The sequence below is a fragment of the Grampus griseus genome, assembly GCF_964374135.1.
Source record: "Grampus griseus genome assembly, chromosome: 9".
In the NCBI taxonomy this organism is placed as follows: domain Eukaryota; kingdom Metazoa; phylum Chordata; class Mammalia; order Artiodactyla; family Delphinidae; genus Grampus; species Grampus griseus.
Window position 1 is genome coordinate 85682253 of NC_139003.1, and position 21199 is coordinate 85703451.

The window sequence follows — 21199 nt, forward strand, 5'->3', positions numbered from 1 at the left end:
GTGCTAACTGCTTCATAAAATTTTTTTCATTTAATACCACAATGCTGGAGGTAGGTGTTATTAACTCTCTCCATTTTACAGACAAAAAAACAAGTTACAGCATTCACACGAGGGCATGCCGCCTGCCTCCACACATTCTGCCTCACGCCACCATACTTACTCCCAAGTATTCTCATTTAATACATATTTTTACAAAAAACAAGTACAGGGCTTCCCTGGTGGCGCAGTGGTTGAGAGTCCGCCTGCCGATGCAGGGGGCACGGGTTCGTGCCCCGGTCCGGGAAGATCCCACATGCCGCGGAGCGGCTAGGCCCGTGAGCCATGGCCGCTGAGCCTGCGCGTCCGGAGCCTGGCTCCGCAGCAGGAGAGGCCACAACAGTGAGAGACCCGCGTACCGCAAAAAAAAAAAAAAAAAAAAGGTACAGGCATACCTTGTTTTATTGCGCTTCACAGATACTGCGGTGTTTTTTTGTTTTGTTTTGTTTGTTTTTTTACAAATTGAAGGTTTGTGGCAACCTTGCATTGTCAGATGATGGTTAGCATCTTTTAGCAATAAAGTATTTTTAATTAGGCAAACATAACTTTCATATGCACTGAGAAACCAAAAAATTGGTATGACTGGCTTTCTTGCAGTGGTCTGGAACTGAACCCGCAATATCTCCAGGGTGAGGCCGTAACAGCCTGGGATTCAGGTGGGGGAGAATCAGACGTGGATTACTGTAGACACAAGGACACTTTTAGAGATGACAGATATGTTCATCTTCTTGATCATGGTGATCATTTTGCAGGTTTATACAGATATCCAAACTCGCCAGATTTTACTTTTTGAATATGTGGAGCTTCTATTATGTTAATAAAACTATAAAAAAATTTAAGTAGCATCACGTTTAAACAGTGCACCAAAACATCTGAAACAAAACTCCCTGAAAATTGTTGCATTTTTTTTTGCTGTAAGTTTAAAAGTCATTTTAAAGTTTAATATCTGGCATTATCCACTGACAACTGAGAGGAAACAAAACCTTGAGCACCTCTGGCAGCCTCAACTTGTTCTCCAAACGCAGTACTAACAGGTAAAGTGTGGAAAGAAGCCCATCACAAAGGATCATACACTGTGCGGTCCTATTTATATGAAGTGTCCAGAATAGGCAAATCCACAGACAGAAAATAGGTTAGTGATTTCCGGGGGCTGGAGAACTGGGGAGTGATGACTCAGGACACAGGGTTTCTTTTTGGGATAATAAAAACGTATTAGATTGTAGTGACGGTTGCACAACTCTGAATGTACCGAAAAACTGCCACATTGTACACTTTAACCAGGTCAATTGTATAATACGGAAATTATATCTCAACAAAGCTGTTTTTTAAAGAAGGTAAAACGTCTGACAAGAGATCTGAATTAAGCAGTCACACTTTTCTTCAAGGTCCTTTCCTCTTGCTATATTGTTTCTAAGCCCATCCATTGCAAAAGAGTAGCTTATTTTAAAGAATTTGATCTCTAACACTACTGGCCCATGAAACTCAAAGAAATAGTGCCTACAATTGAGATTCCAAAAAGAAAAAAATAGTTTTTTCCTTTTTATCCTAATCAGAGTTTGAAAAAGTACGTAGAATGGGGAAATTCTTGTTTATTTACAGAAATCAAGCACCCACTTGGCATTTTTCTTTACTAGATCAAGATTTTTCTTGGTTGGTCCTCCTTTTTTAAAGCTACAAATGGGAAAATCCCCAAGCCTGTTATTAACCTGTACACTAGTTAATGTTTCACTTTTCTTGGGGAAAGGGAAAAATCCCAACATTTATTCAACCACTACTCTGCCAGATGCTTTAAGGACATTGTCATCTAACTCTGTGAAGCAGATGTTACTGCCATTTCACAGAAAACCAGACCAAGGCAGAGGGTCACTAAGACACTCGCCAAGGTCATACAACAAGTAAGTGTCCAATCAGGAGTGGAATCAAGGTCTTCTGACTCTCAAGACCCTCTCTCTTCATTAAACCATAACTTTTTCCATGGCATAGATAATGTTAACTTCAAAACAATGAAACCCACATTCTTGTTAATATTAAGTATATGTGTTTCTGTACATGAATGAGACAGAAAGATTTGACAAAAATCTGTTCAAACCATATTTTCTAAAAAAAAAATCACTTTTAAAGAGGACTTGAGTTAATCCTTTTCTTCCAGCTGAAAGTATCTTTGTGCTGTTTTAGGAAACTTTAATATCTGTACTTTGCAACTCATATTTAAGATTTAAATTAAAAATATTTCTTTTTCATATTTATTTTGACGATATATGTGAACACTGAATAGAGATTGATTTTACCAAAATACCACCAATTCAATTAAATATGAATGCTAATGTTGTATATTTTTGCCATACTATCCGTATTAGGAGTACAAGATGCATCAAAATGGCTTAATATTTTTAAACTCCTCCTTGATTATAAAAGAAAATGTGCTTTATAAAATATTTGGAAAATATAACATAAAGATAAGAAGAGTAGCCATCCATTATATCCATGTGCAGAGATTACAACCACTGTTAAACATTATGCTATTTTTATGCAGTTCTATTTTTTATGCATGGTTAAGATCATAGGATATTCATATTTTCTACTCTTTTTTTAAATTTCATATTATGACATTTTCACCCATCACATAAAAAAAGTGAAACACATACTGATTTAAAAATGAATCAAATACTTGAGGAAACCTGTCAGAAAGCAAAACAAAAAAATAAAAAGAAATGAAATACAGGGGAAATAAAGTTACAGAGGGTTGATCTAGGAGATCCAAAATATAATCAGTAGTTGTTTTACAACGAAAAGATGGAGGGGAGGAAATTTTCAAGGAAATAGACAAGAAAATTTCCTAGAACTGAAGGCAACAGATTTTTACATCTAAAGGGCCCACCAGGCATCGAGCATGATAAATAAAGAACCACACATCCTGGTGAAACTTCAGAACATTGGTGCCAAAGATATGATCCTCAGAGTTTCCACAGAGGAAATCAAGGTCCCACACAAAGGATCAAGAAATGGCACTGAACTTCTCTAAAGCAATACTAAAAAGAAGGTCATGGAGGTAATGCTTTCAAATTCTGAGAGAAAACTGTTTCCAAACTAAAATTCCATTACCCACACTATCAATCAACAATGAGAATAAACTCAGCCTTAAAAAAGAACAAAACAATGCCATGTGCAGCATCATGGATGCAACCAGAGATTATCATACTAAGTGAAGCAAGTCAGAAAGAGAAACACAAATACCATATGATATCCCTTATATGTGGAATCTAAAATATGGCACAAATGAACCTATCTACAAAACACAAACAGACTCACATACATAGAGAACAGAGCTGTGGTTAACAAAGGGTTGGGGGTAGGGGAGCGAAGGACTGGGATTTTGGGGTTAGCAGATGTAAACTATTATATATAGGATGGATAAACAACAAGGTCCTACTGTAGAGCACAGGGAACTATATTCAGTATCATGTGATAAATCATAATGGAAAAGAATATAAAAAAAGAATGTCTCTTTGTGTATAAATGAGTCACTGCTATACAGCAGAGATTGGCACAGCATTGTAAACCAACTATAATTCAATTTAGAATAAAGAGTGAGAACAAAGACATTTTAGACAAGCAAGGTCTCAAAAAACTGTCGTCCCGTGTACCCCCTCTCAGGAAGCTCGTTAAGAGTGCGCTCCACCAAAAGGAGAAAATATCCAAGAGGGGGAACAGGTGGGACGCAGGAAACAGGGCCACAGTGAGGAGGGAAAGGGGCCCAGGAGGGCGGTGAGGGAGAGCCCGGAAGGAAGCCACAGAGAGCCTGGAGGGCATCAGCCCAGATTAGAGCCTGGTACTGAAAACCTCCTGAAGGTCTCCCCCTCGGGAAGATGGTCCTGAGAAGCCATGGGAAGGAGGGAAATGATCCGTCATAAATACATAGAAAGTTCAACAGACGAAAAAGGAGGGATCATTAACCTCAGAGGGAAAAGTATGTGAGACAGGAGACGTGGCCATACTATATTGGTTCATCAATGAAAAATACTGACATAGTCACAATAATGTAAATAGTAAGGGGAAAGCTCAAGTAGAAACACGGGAGAGATGGGCAGGGATACAGAGTGGGTTACATCTGATAGTAATGTGAAGGACCACAGAAAAACAAACACTGCGTGATTCCACATATCTGAGGTACCTAAAATAGTCAAACTCATAGAATCAAAGAGTGGAATGGTGGTTGCCAGGGGCTGGGGGGGAGAGGAACGTGGGGAGTTACTATCAGTGGGCACACAGCTTCACTTAAGCAAAATGGGGAAGCTCCAGGGATCTGCTGTACAACATGGTCCCTGCAGGCAACAATAATGCCTTGTACACTGACAAATTTAAGAGGGTAGATCTCATGTTAAGTGTTCATACCACAATAAAAAGAAAAGAAATATGAAGACAAACTCCAAAGGAAATAAAGGGGCCTGGGTGGCAGAGGCTGGTTAGGGGACTGGTATTTGTCTTATAAGCCTGTCGGTAATATGATTTTTTTAAAAAAACCTGTATACATGCTTTTTTTTTCCCCTCGATAAAAATAAAAAAGCAACCTGCTGGCCTACTACAGTACAAATATAAAATAACTGGTACGTATCATTTTTTCAAAGGGCATCCTATTCTTCAATATCATACATTTAAAGAATGCGTGAGATTTTCAAAGTACTTTCATGTGTCACATGAATCTCAACACAATCCTCGTCACCGAAACTCTTATCCTAACTTCATAGATCCCTCCCCTCCACCGCCCCCCCAAAAAAAGAGTTCCTTGAGGGACTGTGATAGAAATAAGGTCACACACGGACAGGATTCCTGAGCCTGAGCCTGGTTCCCAGACTCCTGGTGTCCCACTTTTTCTACCAGGCCATGCTGTGCAGCCTCAGTCCCATGTCTCTCTCCTACTCCAATATGACTGTCCCTCTCACTTCTATAGCAGTAACTGATAAGGACGGCCTCCTTCCACTAATGAAACTCGGAGGTGCCTGCCTCCCTCCCTCTTTGAAGTTCTCCAACCTCCTTTCTCCTAACTGTTGGAGACTATCATCAACACTAACCATCAGAGAAGGTCACTGAGCCACTGCAAGAGCACAAAGCACATGAACAACTTGAAGCCTGTGAGCAGACCCACTGCTCCAATGACCCAGAAAAGGCAAATATCAGGAACGAAGTACTGTTGTCTAACCAGGCAATGCAATTGTGTAGCTCTGCTAATAACCCATTTTCACTTTGTTTAGAGCTGTTCTATTATTTTATACTTTAATCACATGTTTTTTCCAGAACACTTTCATATTCATATACCTAAACATAACATACTATAATGAGGTAAATTCCATTATATAGTCATCATAACCCTACATATATCATATTATCCTCTTCTTCCAAAACAATAATTTGAAGATCTGTATTATTAAACTCTAGCGTCCCAATATCTAATTAAAATAATTTCGAGAAATCTGATTAAATTCTGAACTGGCCTAACGATCTGAAGTAAGTATTCTTTACATAGTCTTTAAATTTTTTTAAATGAATAACTATCACACTTAGCAGTTCTTAAAAATAATCTGGGCAACTTAAAAGGATAAAGTATGGACTTATATTTATCTATGAAAATAAAAGAAGTCAACATGCATTTAATCTAGTTAGTTCTAGGCTTTTATTGGAAACAAGGAGAAACAAGATGTAGGTAAATGATAAGAAAATAAAAATTGGATTAAGACAAATGAGTCTTCTCTCTTACATGATGCCGCATCTGTTTAAATGCATTCATACTGAGCCTTCTTTTTGACATTTTCTAAAAAAAAAACCGCCTTAAAACAAAAAAGCTTAATAACGAACCCAAAACAATTAATAAAATGGGAATAGGAACATATGTATCAATAATTACCTTAAATGTAAATGGACTAAATGCTCCCACCAAAAGACACAGATTGGCTGAATGGATACAAAAACAAGACCCATATATTTGCTGTCTACAAGAGACCCACTTCAGACCTAGAGACACATACAGACTGAAAGTAAGGGGATGGAAAAAGATATTCCATGCAAATGGAAACCAAAAGAAAGCTGGAGTAGCAATTCTCATATCAGACAAAATAGACTTTAAAATAAAGACTATTACAAGAGACAAAGAAGGACACTACATAATGATCAAGGGATCAGTCCAAGAAGAAGATAAAACAATTGTAAATATTTATGCACCCAACATAGGAGCACCTCAGTACATAAGGCAAATACTAACAGCCATAAAAGGGGAAATCGACAGTAACACATTCATAGTAGGGGCCTTTAACACCCCACTTTCACCAATGGACAGATCATCCAAAATGAAAATAAATAAGGAAACCCAAGCTTTAAATGATACATTAAACAAGATGGACTTAATTGATATTTATAGGACATTCCATCCAAAAACAAGAGAACACACATTTTTCTCTAGTGCTCATGGAACATACTCCAGGATAGATCATATCTTGGGTCACAAATCAAGCCTTGGTAAATTTAAGAAAATTGAAATTGTATCAAGTATCTTTTCCGACCACAACACTATGAGACTAGATATCAATTACAGGAAAAGATCTGTAAAAAATACAACCACATGGAGGCTAAACAATACACTACTTAATAACGAAGTAATCACTGAAGAAATCAAAGAGGAAATCAAAAAATACCTAGAAACAAATGACAATGGCGACACGACGACTCAAAATCTATGGGATGCAGCAAAAGCAGTTCTAAGAGGGAAGTTTATAGCAATACAATCATACCTCAAGAAACAGGAAACATCTCAAATAAACAACCTAACCTTGCACCTAAAGCAATTAGAGAAAAAAGAACAAAAATCCCCCAAAGTTAGCAGAAGGAAAGAAATCATAAAAATCAGATCCGAAATAAATGAAAAAGAAATGAAGGAAACGATAGCAAAGATCAATAAAACTAAAAGCTGGTTCTTTGAGAAGATAAACAAAATTGAAAAACCATTAGCCAGACTCATCAAGAAAAAGAGGGAGAAGACTCAAATCAATAGAATTAGAAATGAAAAAGGAGAAGTAACAACTGACACTGCAGAAATACAAAAGATCATGAGAGATTACTACAAGCAACTCTATGCCAATAAAATGGACAACCGGGAAGAAATGGACAAATTCTTAGAAAGGCACAGCCTGCCAAGACTGAATCAGGAAGAAATAGAAAATATGAACAGACCAATCACAAGCACTGAAATTGAAACTGTGATTGAAAATCTTCCAACAAACAAAAGCCCAGGACCACACGGCTTCACAGGCGAATTCTATCAAACATTTAGAGAAGAGCTAACACCTATCCTTCTCAAACTCTTCCAAAATATAGCAGAGGGAGGAACACTCCCAAACTCATTCTATGAGGCCACCATCACCCTGATACCAAAACCAGACAAAGATGTCACAAAGAGAGAAAACTACAGGCCAATATCACTGATGAATGTAGATGCAAAAATCCTCAACAAAATACTAGCAAACAGAATCCAACAGCACATTAAACGGATCATACACCATGATCAAGTGGGGTTTATTCCAGGAATTCAAGGATTCTTCAATATATGCAAATCAATCAACATGATACACCATATTAACAAACTGAAGGAGAAAAACCATATGATCATCTCAACAGATGCAGAGAAAGCTTTAGACAAAATTCAACACCCATTTATGATAAAAACCCTGCAGAAAGTAGGCACAGAGGGAACCTTCCTCAACATAATAAAGGCCATATATGACAAACCCACAGCCAACATCATCCTCAATGGTGAAAAACTGAAAGCATCTCCACTAAGATCAGGAACAAGACAAGGTTGCCCACTCTCACCGCTCTTATTCAACATAGTTTTGGAAGTTTTAGCCACAGCAATCAGAGAAGAAAAGGAAATAAAAAGAATCGAAATCAGAAAAGAAGAGGTAAAGCTGTCACTGTTTGCAGATGACATGATACTATACATAGAGAACCCTAAAGATGCTACCAGAAAACTACTAGAGCTAATCAATGAATCTGGTAAAGTAGCAGGATACAAAATTAATGCACAGAAATATCTGGCATTCCTGTACACTAATGATGAAAAATCTGAAAGTGAAATCAAGAAAACACTCCCATTTACCACTGCAACAAAAAGAATAAAATATCTAGGAATAAACCTACCTAAGGAGACAAAAGACCTGTATGCAGAAAATTATAAGACACTGATGAAAGAAATTAAAGATGATACAAATAGATGGAGAGATATACCATGTTCTTGGATTGGAAGAATCAACATTGTGACAATGACTCTACTACCCAAAGCAATCTACAGATTCAATGCAATCTCTATCAAACTACCACTGGCATTTTTCACAGAACTAGAACAAAAAATTTCACAATTTGTATGGAAACACAAAAGATCCCGAAGAGCCAAAGCAATCTTGAGAACGAAAAACGGAGCTGGAGGAATGAGGCTCCCTGACTTCAGACTATACTACAAAGCTACAGTAATCAAGACAGTATGGTACTGGCACAAAAACAGAAAGATAGATCAATGGAACAGGATAGAAAGCCCAGAAATAAACCCACGCACATATCGTCACCTTATCTTTGATAAAGGAGGCAGGAATGTACAGTGGAGAAAGGACACCCTCTTCAATAAGTGGTGCTGGGAAAACTGGACAGCTACATGTAAAAGTATGAGATTTGATCACTCCCTAACACCATACACAAAAATAAGCTCAAAATGGTAAAGACCTAAATGTAAGGCCAGAAACTATCAAACTCCTAGAGGAAAACATAGGCAGAACACTCTATGACATAAATCACAGCAAGGTCCTTTTTGACCCACCTCCTAGAGAAATGGAAATAAAAACAAAAATAAACAAATGGGACCTAATGAAACTTCAAAGCTTTTGCACAGCAAAGGAAACCATAAACAAGACCAAAAGACAACCCTCAGAATGGGAGAAAATATTTGCAAATGAAGCAAATGACAAAGGATTAATCTCCAAAATTTACAAGCAGCTCATGCAGCTCAATAACAAAAGAACAAACAACCCAATCCAAAAATGGGCAGAAGACCTAAATAGACATTTCTCCAAAGAAGATATACAGAGTGCCAACAAACACATGAAAGAAAGCTCAACATCATTAATCATTAGAGAAATGCAAATCAAAACTACAATGAGATATCATCTCACACCAGTCAGAATGGCCATCATCAAAAAATCTGGAAATAATAAATGCTGGAGAGGGTGTGGAGAAAAGGGAACCCTCTTGCACTGTTGGTGGGAATGTAAATTGATACAGCCACTGTGGAGAACAGTATGGAGGTTCCTTAAAAAACTACAAATAGAACTACCATATGACCCAGCAATCCCACTACTGGGCATATACCCTGAGAAAACCATAATTCAAAAAGAGTCATGTACCAAAATGTTCATTGCAGCTCTATTTACAATAGCCCGGAGATGGAAACAACCTAAGTGTCCATCATCGGATGAATGGATAAAGAAGATGTGGCACATATATACAATGGAATATTACTCAGCCATAAAAAGAAACGAAATTGAGCTATTTGTAATGAGGTGGATAGACCTAGAGTCTGTCATACAGAGTGAAGTAAGTCAGAAAGAGAAAGACAAACACCGTATGCTAACACATATATCTGGAATTTAAGGAAAAAAAAATGTCATGAAGAACCTAGGGGTAAAACAGGATTAAAGACACAGACCTACTAGAGAATGGACTTGAGGATATGGGGAGCGGGAAGGGTAAGCTGTGACAAAGCGAGAGAGAGGCATGGACATATATACACTACCAAACATAAGGTAGATAGCTAGTGGGAAGCAGCCGCATAGCACAGGGAGATTAGCTCGGTGCTTTGTGACCACCTGGAGGGGTGGGATAGGGAGGGTGGGAGGGAGGGAAATGCAAGCGGGAAGAGATATGGGAACATATGTATATATATAACTGATTCATTTTGTTGTGAAGCAGAAACTAACACACCATTGTAAAGCAATTATACTCCAATAAAGATGTTAAAAAAAAAAAAGAAACAGAACTTAAGAAATTATCAGTATACTGAATTATTATGATTTCTAGACTAATCATAAAAAAAAAGATTACGTAGAAAGACTTATCATATACCTCGATAAAAAATCGCTTTTGCAAAAATGTTTCTCCCAGAATATTTATTCAAAAATTTAGCTCAATTTCAATCAAAATAGAAAAAAAAATTTTTTTGAAATAAAAAAAATATTTATAAATTTCATCTGAAGAACTAATAGGAAGGAAGAGCCAGAAGGTTTTTTTAAACCTAAATGAAAATGAGCACAGATATTAAATCAAATATTAAATTTATAAACATTAAAACAGTGTGATCTTGTTGCCAGAAAAGATAGCTCATTGGAACAGGATATTCCAAAACAGGTATACTGGCATATATACAAGTATATGAATACTGAATATAAGGTTGGAATTTCAAATCAAAGAGGAAATAGAAGATGATTTAATAAACAGTGTTGGAATTTAATAAATGGTGTTTATATCTGAGCTGGTTGTCTAAGACATACATAGATATGTAAAGCACCCTATATGTACCAAACTAGATTCCATATGGATTAAATAATTAATTTTAAAAAGTGAAAAAAAACCCCAAAATACAGGTGATGATGTATCTAATAGCTAGCAGAAATAGCCTTTTTAGGCACACAAAGGAAAAAATAATAAAGTAAAATATTGGCATATTTGCATAAATATTAAAAACTTTTCTGTGTTAAAAAAAGTCTCCCTACCCCCTCAAAAAAAAAAGTTGTAAGCTGGAAACAAAACTTTGCAATATCTATGAGAAAGGATTAAAATGGTTAAATATAAATAAATTCCTATGTATCTGTAAGGAAAAGAAGTAACACTTCAATGTAAGAAAGGTCCAAGAATACTAGAAGATAATTCACAAAGTAAGACCGCATAAGCCTAAGTAAGTTAAAAATGGTTTAGCCTGATTAGAAGTAAAAAAGAAATGTAAATTAAAGTGTCATCATCTTTCACCTTTCATCAGCAAAGGTCTTTTTTATTTTAATGACAAAGCTAATTGTTGGTTAGGAGTAGAGAAAAATAGATCCTCTCTCATACTTTTGGGGGGAGTGTAAACTGATGCAATATTTTTGGAGGACAACCTAACAATGAAGTATCAAGTGCCATAAGAAAAAAAAAAGCTTACACTTCATTAAAGAATGCAGTTCTCACCCTTTTCTGCCTTATTATTCCTCAAAGCACTAATCATCTTCCTTTTCTGCCTTATTATTCCTTTTCCTGCCTTATTATTCCTCAAAGCACTAATCATCTTTCAATATTCCACATCATTTACTTGACTATTGTCTCTCTTCCAATAAACCTAACTTCCAAGGAGGCCAGGTTTCCTTTCTGCCTTGTTCATGGCTGTATCTCCTGTACCTACAACAGTGGAGTTTAAGAACCACTCATAAGCCACAATCACCCTGATACCAAAACCAGAAAAATATACTACAAAATAGAAAATTACAGGCCAGTATCACTGAAAAACATAGTTGCAAAAATCCTCAACAAAATACTATCACACTGAATCTAACAATCCATTAAAAACATCATTCAATATGATCAAGTGGTATTTATCCCAGGGATGCAAGGATCTTCAGTATCTGCAAATCAATCACTGTGATACACCACATAAACAAACTGAAGAATAAAAACCATATGATCATCTGAGTAGATGCAGAAAACGTTTGACAAAATTCAACACCCATATATGATAAAAACTCTCCAGAAAGTGGTCATAGAGGGAACCTACCTAAACATAATAAAGGCCATATATGACAAACGCACAGCTAACAGCATTCTCAACAGTAAAAGCTGAACGCATTTCCCCCAAGATCAGGAAAAAGACAAGGATGTCCACTCTTGCCACTTTTATTCAACATAGTTTTGGAAGTCCTAACAACGGCAATCAGAAAAGAAAAAGAAATAAACGGAATCCAAACTGGAAAAGAAGTACAACTGCCACTGTTTGCAGATGACATGATATCATACATAGGAAATCCTAAAGATGCTACCAGAAAACTACTAGAGCTCATCTATGAATTCAGTAAACTGCAGGATACAAAATTAATACACAGAAATTTCTTGCATTACTAATACTAAAAATGAAAGATCAGAAAGACAAAGAAACGATCACATTTACCATCGCATCAAAAAGAATAAACTACCTAGGAATAAACCAACCTAAGGAGGCTAAAGACCTGTACTCTAAAAACTATAAGATGTTGATGAAAGAAATCAAAAATGACACAAACAGATGGAAAAATATACCATGTTGTTGGATTAGAACCATCAGTAGTGTCAAAATCACTATAATACCAAAGGCAATCTACAGATTCAATGCAATCGCAATCAAATTGCCAATGGCATTTTTCACAGAACTTGAACAAAAATTTTTTTTAATTTGTATGGAAATAAAAAAGACCGAGAATACAAAAACCAATCCTTAGAAAGAAAAACGGAGATGGATGAATCAGACTCCCTGACTTCAGACTATACTACAAAGTGACAGTCATCAAAAAAGTATGGTACTAGCACAAAAACAGAAACATAAATAAATAGAAAAGAAGAGAAAAACCAGAAGTGAACTCACGCACCAATTAATCTACCAAAGGAGGCAAGACTATACAATGGAGAAAAGACAGTTCAATAAGTGGTGCTGGGAAAACTGGAAAACTACATGTAAAAGAGTAAAACAAGAACATTCTCTAATACCATACATAAAAAAGAACTCAAGGGGCTTCCCTGGTGGCGCAGTGGTTGAGAGTCCGCCTGCCAATGCAGAGGACACAAGTTCGTGCCCCGGTCCGGGAAGATCCCACATGCCGCAGAGCGGCTAGGCCCGTGAGCCATGGTCGCTGAGCCTGCGTGTCCGGAGCCTGTGCTCCGCAACGAGAGAGGCCACAAGAGTGAGAGGCCCGCGTTCCACAAAAAAAAAAAAAAAAAAAGGGAAAGAAGATCTAAATTTGACAATCTCCAAAGAACACATAGAGATGAACAAAAATCACTTGAAAAGATGTTAAATCCCTAATTATTACAGACATGAAAATCAAAACTACAATGAGGTATCACATACTACCAGGCAAAATGACCATCATCCAAGGTCAATAAGCAATACATGCTGAAGAGAGCGTGGAGAAAAGGAAATCCTCCTAGGCTGTTGATGCAAATGTACCCCAGTAACAGCCACTATGGAGAACAATATAGAGGTTCCATAAAATATTAAATTTGAGGGACCACATGATCCAGCAATCCCACTACTAGGTGTATATCTGGAAAAAACATATTTGAAAAGACACATACACTACAAAATGCATTGCACCACTATTTAACATAGCAACGAAATGGAAGCAACCAAAATATCCACTGACAGAGGACTGGATAAAAAAGATGTGGAACATAAAAAGGTTATTACTCTGGGCTTCCCTGGTGGCGCAGTTGTTGAGAGTCCGCCTGCCGATGCAGGGGACGTGGGTTCGTGCCCCAGTCCGGGAAGATCCCACGTGCCGCGAAGCGGCTGGGCCCGTGAGCCATGGCCGCTGAGCCTGCACGTCCGGAGCCTGTGCTCCGCAACGGGAGAGGCCACAACAGTGAGAGGCCCGCGTACCACAAAAAAAAAAGAACTCAAAATAGATTGAAGACCTAAATGTGAGAACAGGCACTATAAAACTCTTAGACAAAAACACAGGCAGAATTGTTTGACAAAAATCAGAGCAGTATCTTTCCGGATCCACCGCCTAGAGTAACGAAAATAAACACAAAATAAAAAGGGGGATATAATAAAAGTTAAAAGCTTTTGCATAGCAAAGTAAATCATGAACAAAAAGACAATCCACAGAATGGAAGAAATATTTGCAAATGAAGTATGAACAAAGGATTAATCTCCAAAATATACAAAGAGCTCATGAAGCTCTAAATCAAACAAATAAACAACCCAGTCAAAAACAGGGGAAGGGGCTTCCCTGGTGGCGCAGTGGTTGAGAGTCCGCCTGCCAATGCAGAGGACACGGGTTCGTGCCCCGGTCCGGGAAGATCCCACATGCCGCAGAGCGGCTAGGCCCGTGAGCCATGGCCGCTGAGCCTGCGCGTCCAGAGCCTGTGCTCCGCAACGGGAGAGGCCACAACAGTGAGAGGCCCGCATACCGCAAAAAGGTTATTACCCATAAAAAGAGTGAAATAATGCCATTTGCAGCAACATGGATGGACCTGAAGGTGACAATACTAAGTGAAATAGGCCAGACAGAAAAAGACAAATAGCATATGATATCACCTACAGGTGAGATCTAAAAATTGATACAAATAACCAAATTTACAAAACAGAAACAGAGTCGCGGACTTAGAAAACGAACATATGGTTACCAAAGGGGAAAGGTGGGGCTGGAGGGATACCTTAGGAGGTTGGGATTAACACCTGCATACTAATATCCATAAAATAGATCATCAACAAGGATCTACTGTCTAACACAGGGAACGCTACTCAACAATCTGGAAGAACTTATACAGGAAGGGTCCGAAAAAGAGTAGCTATGTGTCTCTGTTTACCTGAATCAAGCTGCTTAAAGCTAAAACAAACAACATTGTAAAGCCACTATACTCCAATATAAACTAAATGTTAATTTAGGAAACAAAAGCAAAAACGAAATTCCTACAACATTCTCCTCGAGCCTTGGGACCCAGAGAGCTTCACATCCCTGGAGCCCCAGCAGCCTTGGTTTCCAAACGCTGTATGTCATGGGGGTTAGGGAGCTGGGAAGGATGTGCCAGAAAATGAGCTCTCCTTGGACCTGCAGTGCCTGATCCCTTCGGGATGGACCACAATCTCCAGATCCACGATGGACCTCTGACAGCAAGGCCAAGCCTAGTGCAGCCAAAGGATGGTGGACCCTCTGGACCGGAAGGGCTCTGAAAAGTCACCTGGTCCCCATGTCTCCTGGTGCTGGGGTTCCCACCTCCAGCCTCCTTCCGCAGAGTCACCCCACCTACGGATGCCAGCACCCTCAGCACAGCGCTTTGGCAAGGATTGGGATTTGTCCCGGGGGAAAGGGAAGGGGGTGGAAGTATTGAGACACAAGTCCTTGGTTGTCTGTTCTGGCACATTCCACTCATTTAAAACCCAGCAGCAGGACTTCCCCTAAGTCATTGCCCGAGTAACCAGAGTTGGGCAACCAGAAATGCTGCTGTGTTGTTTCCTGGAATAACAACTTTAAAACCAGTGCTTACATATGGTCACCTTATCTTTGATAAAGGAGGCAGGAATGTACAGTGGAGAAAGGACAGCCTCTTCAATAAGTGGTGCTGGGAAAACTGGACAGCTACATGTAAAAGTATGAGATTTGATCACTCCCTAACACCATACACAAAAATAAGCTCAAAATGGATTAAAGACCTAAATGTAAGGCCAGAAACTATCAAACTCTTAGAGGAAAACATAGGCAGAACACTCTATGACATAAATCACAGCAAGATCCTTTCTGACCCACCTCCTAGAGAAATGGAAATAAAAACAAAAATAAACAAATGGGACCTAACGAAACTTCAAAGCTGGTGCACAGCAAAGGAAACCATAAACAAGACCAAAAGACAGCCCTCAGAATGGGAGAAAATATTTGCAAATGAAGCAACTGACAAAGGATTAATTTCCAAAATTTACAAGCAGCTCATGCAGCTCAATAACAAAAAAACAAACAACCCAATCCAAAAATGGGCAGAAGACCTAAATAGACATTTCTCCAAAGAAGATATACAGACTGTCAACAAACACATGAAAGAATGCTCAACATCATTAATCATTAGAGAAATGCAAATCAAAGCTACAATGAGATATGATCTCTCACCAGTCAGAATGGCCATCATCAAAAAATCTAGAAACAATAAATGCTGGAGAGGGTGTGGAGAAAGGGGAACACTCTTGCACTGCTGGTGGGAATGTGAATTGGTTCAGCCACTGTGGAGAACAGTATGGAGGTTCCTTAAAAAACTACAAATAGAACTACCATATGACCCAGCAATCCCACTACTGGGCATATACCCTGAGAAAACCATAATTCAAAAAGAGTCATGTACCACAATGTTCATTGCAGCACTATTTACAATAGCCAGGACATGGAACCAACCTAAGTGTCCATCAACAGATGAATGGATAAAGAAGATGTGGCACATATATACAATGGAAAAGTATTCAGCCATGTAAAGAAACAAAATTGAGTTATTTGTAGTGAGGTGGATGGACCTATAGTCTGTCATACAGAGTGAAGTAAGTCAGAAAGAGAAAGACAAACACCGTATGCTAACACATATATATGGAATTTAAGAAAAAAAAATGTCATGAAGAACCTAGGGGTAAGACAGGAATAAAGACACAGACCTACTGGAGAACGGATTTGAGGATATGAGGAGGGGGAAGGGTGAGTTGTGACAAAGCGAGAGAGTGGCATGGACATATATACACTATCAAATGTAAAATAGATGGCTAGTGGGAAGCAGCCGCATAGCACAGGGAGATCAGCTCGTTGCTTTGTGACCACCTAGAGGGGTGGGATAGGGAGGGTGGGAGACGCAAGAGGGAAGAGATATGGGAACATATGTATATGTATAACTGTTTCACTCTGTTATAAAGCAGAAACTAACACACCATTGTAAAGAAATTATACCCCAATAAAGACGTTAAAAAAAAAACAAAAAGAAACCAGTGCTTATGGGCACTTCACATTCACAAGGCCTGTGAGGCTTAAATGAACAATGCCCTCTAGAAATGTAGTGTGGTAGGTGATCGAAAGAGAATTGAAAACAGAGCCGACTTTCAATAAGCCCATTTCAGGAGGTAAATTTTATTCACGAGGTTTTTTCTTGTTTTGTTTTGCTTTTTAAAGCACATGAAAAGATGCTTAACATCGCTCATTATCATAGCACCTCAAAACTACAAGGAGGTATTACCTCGTACCAGTTACAGTGGCCATCATTAAAAAGTCAACAAACAGCAAATCCTCGAGAGTGCGTACAGAAAAGGAACGCTCCTATGCTGTTGGTGGGAACGTAAACTGGTAACAGCCACTATGCAGATTGGTATGACGGTTCCTTAAAAAACTAAAATAAATCTACCATATATCCAGAGAAAACCGTACTTTGGAAAGACACATGCACCCCAACGTTCATTGCAGGGCTATTTTCAATAGCCAAGTTGTGGAAGCCACTAAATTGTCCACCAGAAGACGAATGCATAAAGATGTGGTACATATATACAAGGGAATATTAGCCATAAAAAAGAATGAAACAACACCATTTGCAGCAACTGGCTGGACCCGGCAATGATCACATCAAGTGAAGTAGCCAGACACAGAAAGACAAATGTCATCTGATATAGCTCGAAGGTAGGGTCTAAGGTGGAAATGATACAAATGAACTTATTTGCAAAACAGAAACATACTCACAGACTTTGAAGGCCAACTTATGGTTGCCGGGGGTGGGTGGAAACATGGCTGGTAGGGATAAATTAGGAGTTCACACTTAACATATACCCACTTGTATATAAAACAGATAATCAACAAGGACCTTCTGTTTAGCACAGGGAACTGTACTCGTTATTTAGGTAATACCCTAAATGGGAAAAGAACTTGAAAAAGAATAGATACATGTGTATGTACAACTGAATCACTTAGCTGTACATCTGAAACTAACACCACACTGTATATCAACTATACTCCAATATAAAATAAAAATTAAAATAAAAAGCAAAGAAAAACAAAGAACTCCTGCCTTTAAAAAAAAAAAAAGAAAGCTTACACTTCATTAAAGAATTCAGCTCCCACCCCCCAACTTCCTTTTTCTGCCTCATTATTCCTCAAAGCACCAATCATCTTTCAGTATCCCACATCATTTTCTTATCTGTTTATTGTCTCTCTTCCATTAAACCGAAGGCTCAACGAAGCCCGGCTGTCTTTCTGCTTTTTTTTTTTTTTTTTTTTTTTTTGCGGTACGCGGGCCTCTCACTGTTGTGGCCTCTCCCGTTGCGGAGCACAGGCTCCGGACGCACAGGCTCAGCGGCCATGGCTCACGGGCCCAGCCGCTCCTGGCCCGGGGCACAAACCCGCGTCCCCTGCATCGGCAGGCGGACTCTCAACCACTGCGCCACCAGGGAAGCCCTTGTCTTTCTGCTTTTTCATGGCTCTCTCTCTAGCACCTAGAATAGTGGAGTTTAAGAACAACTGGCCTGGTGAGTTCTCAGAAATTGAACCCAGTTTCTTCAATATCTCCAAATCATCAGAGTTCAGAGATGTATTTCCGCCTTCACGTGGTCACTCACTTTCCTGTTTGAAATGAAAGAAAACTAAAGACACCATTACTACTACTGTATTTTTAGAAACTGTGGCCCAAAAACCAGGAAGGAATTTTTACCGAACAGGTAACCGACCCATCTTGGCCCCCTACCCTAAACCCTTCTTCTCACAGCTTGACTCCATGTTTCTCTTCATACCAGGTTCTCCAGAAGACATAAAATTTTCTTGTTCCTCCCATCCACAAAGTTGAAACATACACTAAGGTTTTATCTATTAATATCCTGACTCATTCTTAAACAGTGCTGAGAAAATATTCATGTTACTCAATTCTGTTAACTAGGATTAATACTATGAACATTCTTTAGCATCAAAGTGACAATATGGGTTTTTTGGGTTTTTTTAAAATCTCACATCCTTTAAAGAAAAATGGACACACTTACTAAGGTAAACGATCTAACACCACCGCCACCGACCCACTCCCCAGCCTCCTGCCTTACTGCAGATCAACGCTTCTGGGATACCTCCACTCTTTTCATCCCACCCACTTCCAATGTCTACTAGTTCCTTATCTCTCAGTTCCCCACAAGGCCTGGCAGGACAGGGGTTGTTGGAAAAGAGAGGCCAAGTGGGGTAGGAGGTGTAGAGGGGCAAGAAACTAAGAAAGGAGAAGAAAGCACTACTGTCATTGGGAGGCACTGACTCCCTGCTGAAGTGAAATTTCACTCATCTCATAAACCACAGGCCAAAGGTTAATAGTCTCATCCTAAGCATGACTAGCATATCAAAAGCTCAGTAACCTATTCCCAACTTTTAAAGGAGTGGAAGGTTATCTGACGATTTCTTTTATAACTTTAGCAGCTTTTTCCAAGGATGAAGAGCCAAGCGCTCCAGGCTTAACCCTTATAATTCATATTCCAAAACACAGGTTACTATTTTCTAGAACACGCCATGCACTTTCTCTCCTCTGTGACCTTCCCCACGCCCATCATCCACCTGGAAAACCACTGCCAAATAGTTTTTATCTTTCTAGGCCCAGCTCAAGTATCATCTCCTCTGTAAAGCCATTTCCAATCCCACCAGTCAGAATTAATTGCGTCCTTTCCTATATTTTTAAGACATCCGTTCCTACTTCTAGTTGCCACCACATCAGAGCTGGTTAGTCACACACGTACTTTGCTGCTCAACTGTGAACTTGAAGGCACCTTATTCATGTCGTCTCCCCAGAACCTTATCGTACAAAAGGGCTCAGTTAGCTAACTGGAGTGTCATAACACAATCCACAGCAACGTTAAGTGATACATATGTTAAGAGCCAATGCACAGCACTCAGAAAGCCAGATGCTACCTCTTTGGAGCACGGAACGCTGCTGTGATCTTTTTCCATCATCAGCCATCTGAGAACATTTGGAATAGAGGGGTTTTTCCACGTTGGCCAAGGGTTAACAAATCTCCCATCCTTTCCTTTCTTTGATTTAGTTACATCTTCTTCTAGTCTGTAATCCAGTTTGAAACTCTTCCTGGAAAACCTAGAAGAATCACTTCCTCCAGAATTGCGTGAATTTTGGCGCTTTCGTACTGCTTCTTTAGGATATTGGCAAATTGTCCTCAGGGACTGGTTGCTTTCATTTTCATCCATGTCCTTTCCTGAAGAGCTAAAAAAAGGGGGAGGGGGAATATACTGAGTTTAACATACAGACATTAAAACATACACGCAGTATTATTTCTTAACCAATAAAAATTTCCTCAAACTTGTAACAATGTCTCTATTAGGCTCAAACTTTCTTCCTGCAAAATACAATTTTAGAATCCAGTATTACTGCTTGCTAAATAGAAAAGGTGTTTGCTTTACTTATTACTGCCAAACCTTTAAAAAAATTCCTTATGTGGGGCTTCCCTGGTGGCACAGTGGTTGAGAGTCTGCCTGCCGAGGCAGGGGACACGGGTTCGTGCCCCGGTCTGGGAAGATCCCACATGCCGCGGAGCGGCTGGGCCCGTGAGCCATGGCCGCTGAGCCTGTGCGTCCGGAGCCTGTGCTCCGCAACGGGAGAGGCCACAACAGTGAGAGGCCCGCATACTGCAAAAAGCAAAAAACAAAAAAAAAAAAAAGGAGGTTCAAAACTTGATGAAGATCTTTACGTTATACTGATTTTCAACCAATTTAAGACACCATGAATTTGTAAGGCAGTTATTTTATGTGCCACTAAGTTAAAATGTTATCAACTATAATTATGTCATGCACTGTATGATTCATCCTGACATGGGTGGTGTTAAAACCGGAATAAAATGTCTTAAAACTGATGAAATACACCATTTTATAGTGTGCTCCTAGGTACTATATATTAAGTTTCTGTTTGCTTTGCTTTCCTTTAGCTTTTTAGCAAAACTGGTTCAGTCAATAAACTCAGTTAAAAATGAAATTCACGGAAAATCAAAGCAGTATTTTCTTTGCCGATGCATGTTGTGCACGTAACTCCCACAGAACATTCTCTCTTTTATTTATTATCCAGTGTACTTCCCATGCTTGGGACATACCTGCCCTCCCATCAGTCTCCTAAATGCCTGTGGGGTTAACACCATTCTCAAGGGAAATCTGTACTGCATGCGAAGGGAGGGGAGGACAGTTTAATTTTAACCTGCAAAGCCCTGTGCAGACATTTCAATGAACTGAAATAGTTTCATTAGCTATGTAATCTAGCAGTGTATTAAAACGACCCTTTTCTTTACTAAAGATACGAGGGCAAATATAAAATTGTGAATTCATGGGCAGGAGACAAGATGGCGGAGCAGAAGGACTTGAGCTCATCTCCTCTC

General features: G+C 39.0%; 1 protein-coding gene across 3 annotated transcripts in view; it reads right to left on the reverse strand.

Annotated features, from left to right (window-relative positions):
* The window catches only part of NAPEPLD (N-acyl phosphatidylethanolamine phospholipase D), a gene marked incomplete at its 5' end in the record, with an annotated part of 34579 nt that extends 14540 nt beyond the window's left edge, over nucleotides 1-20039 (reverse strand). For 2 of the 3 annotated variants that reach the window (XM_082662363.1, XM_082662362.1), the window contains one exon: nucleotides 19734-20024. In XM_082662363.1, coding sequence (XP_082518489.1) covers nucleotides 19734-20024 — 291 coding nt within the window. Of the gene's footprint in view, nucleotides 1-19733 lie in introns of all 3 variants that reach the window. The other variant, XM_082662361.1, reaches the window with a different exon arrangement.
* Nucleotides 20040-21199: the final 1160 nt, after the last annotated feature.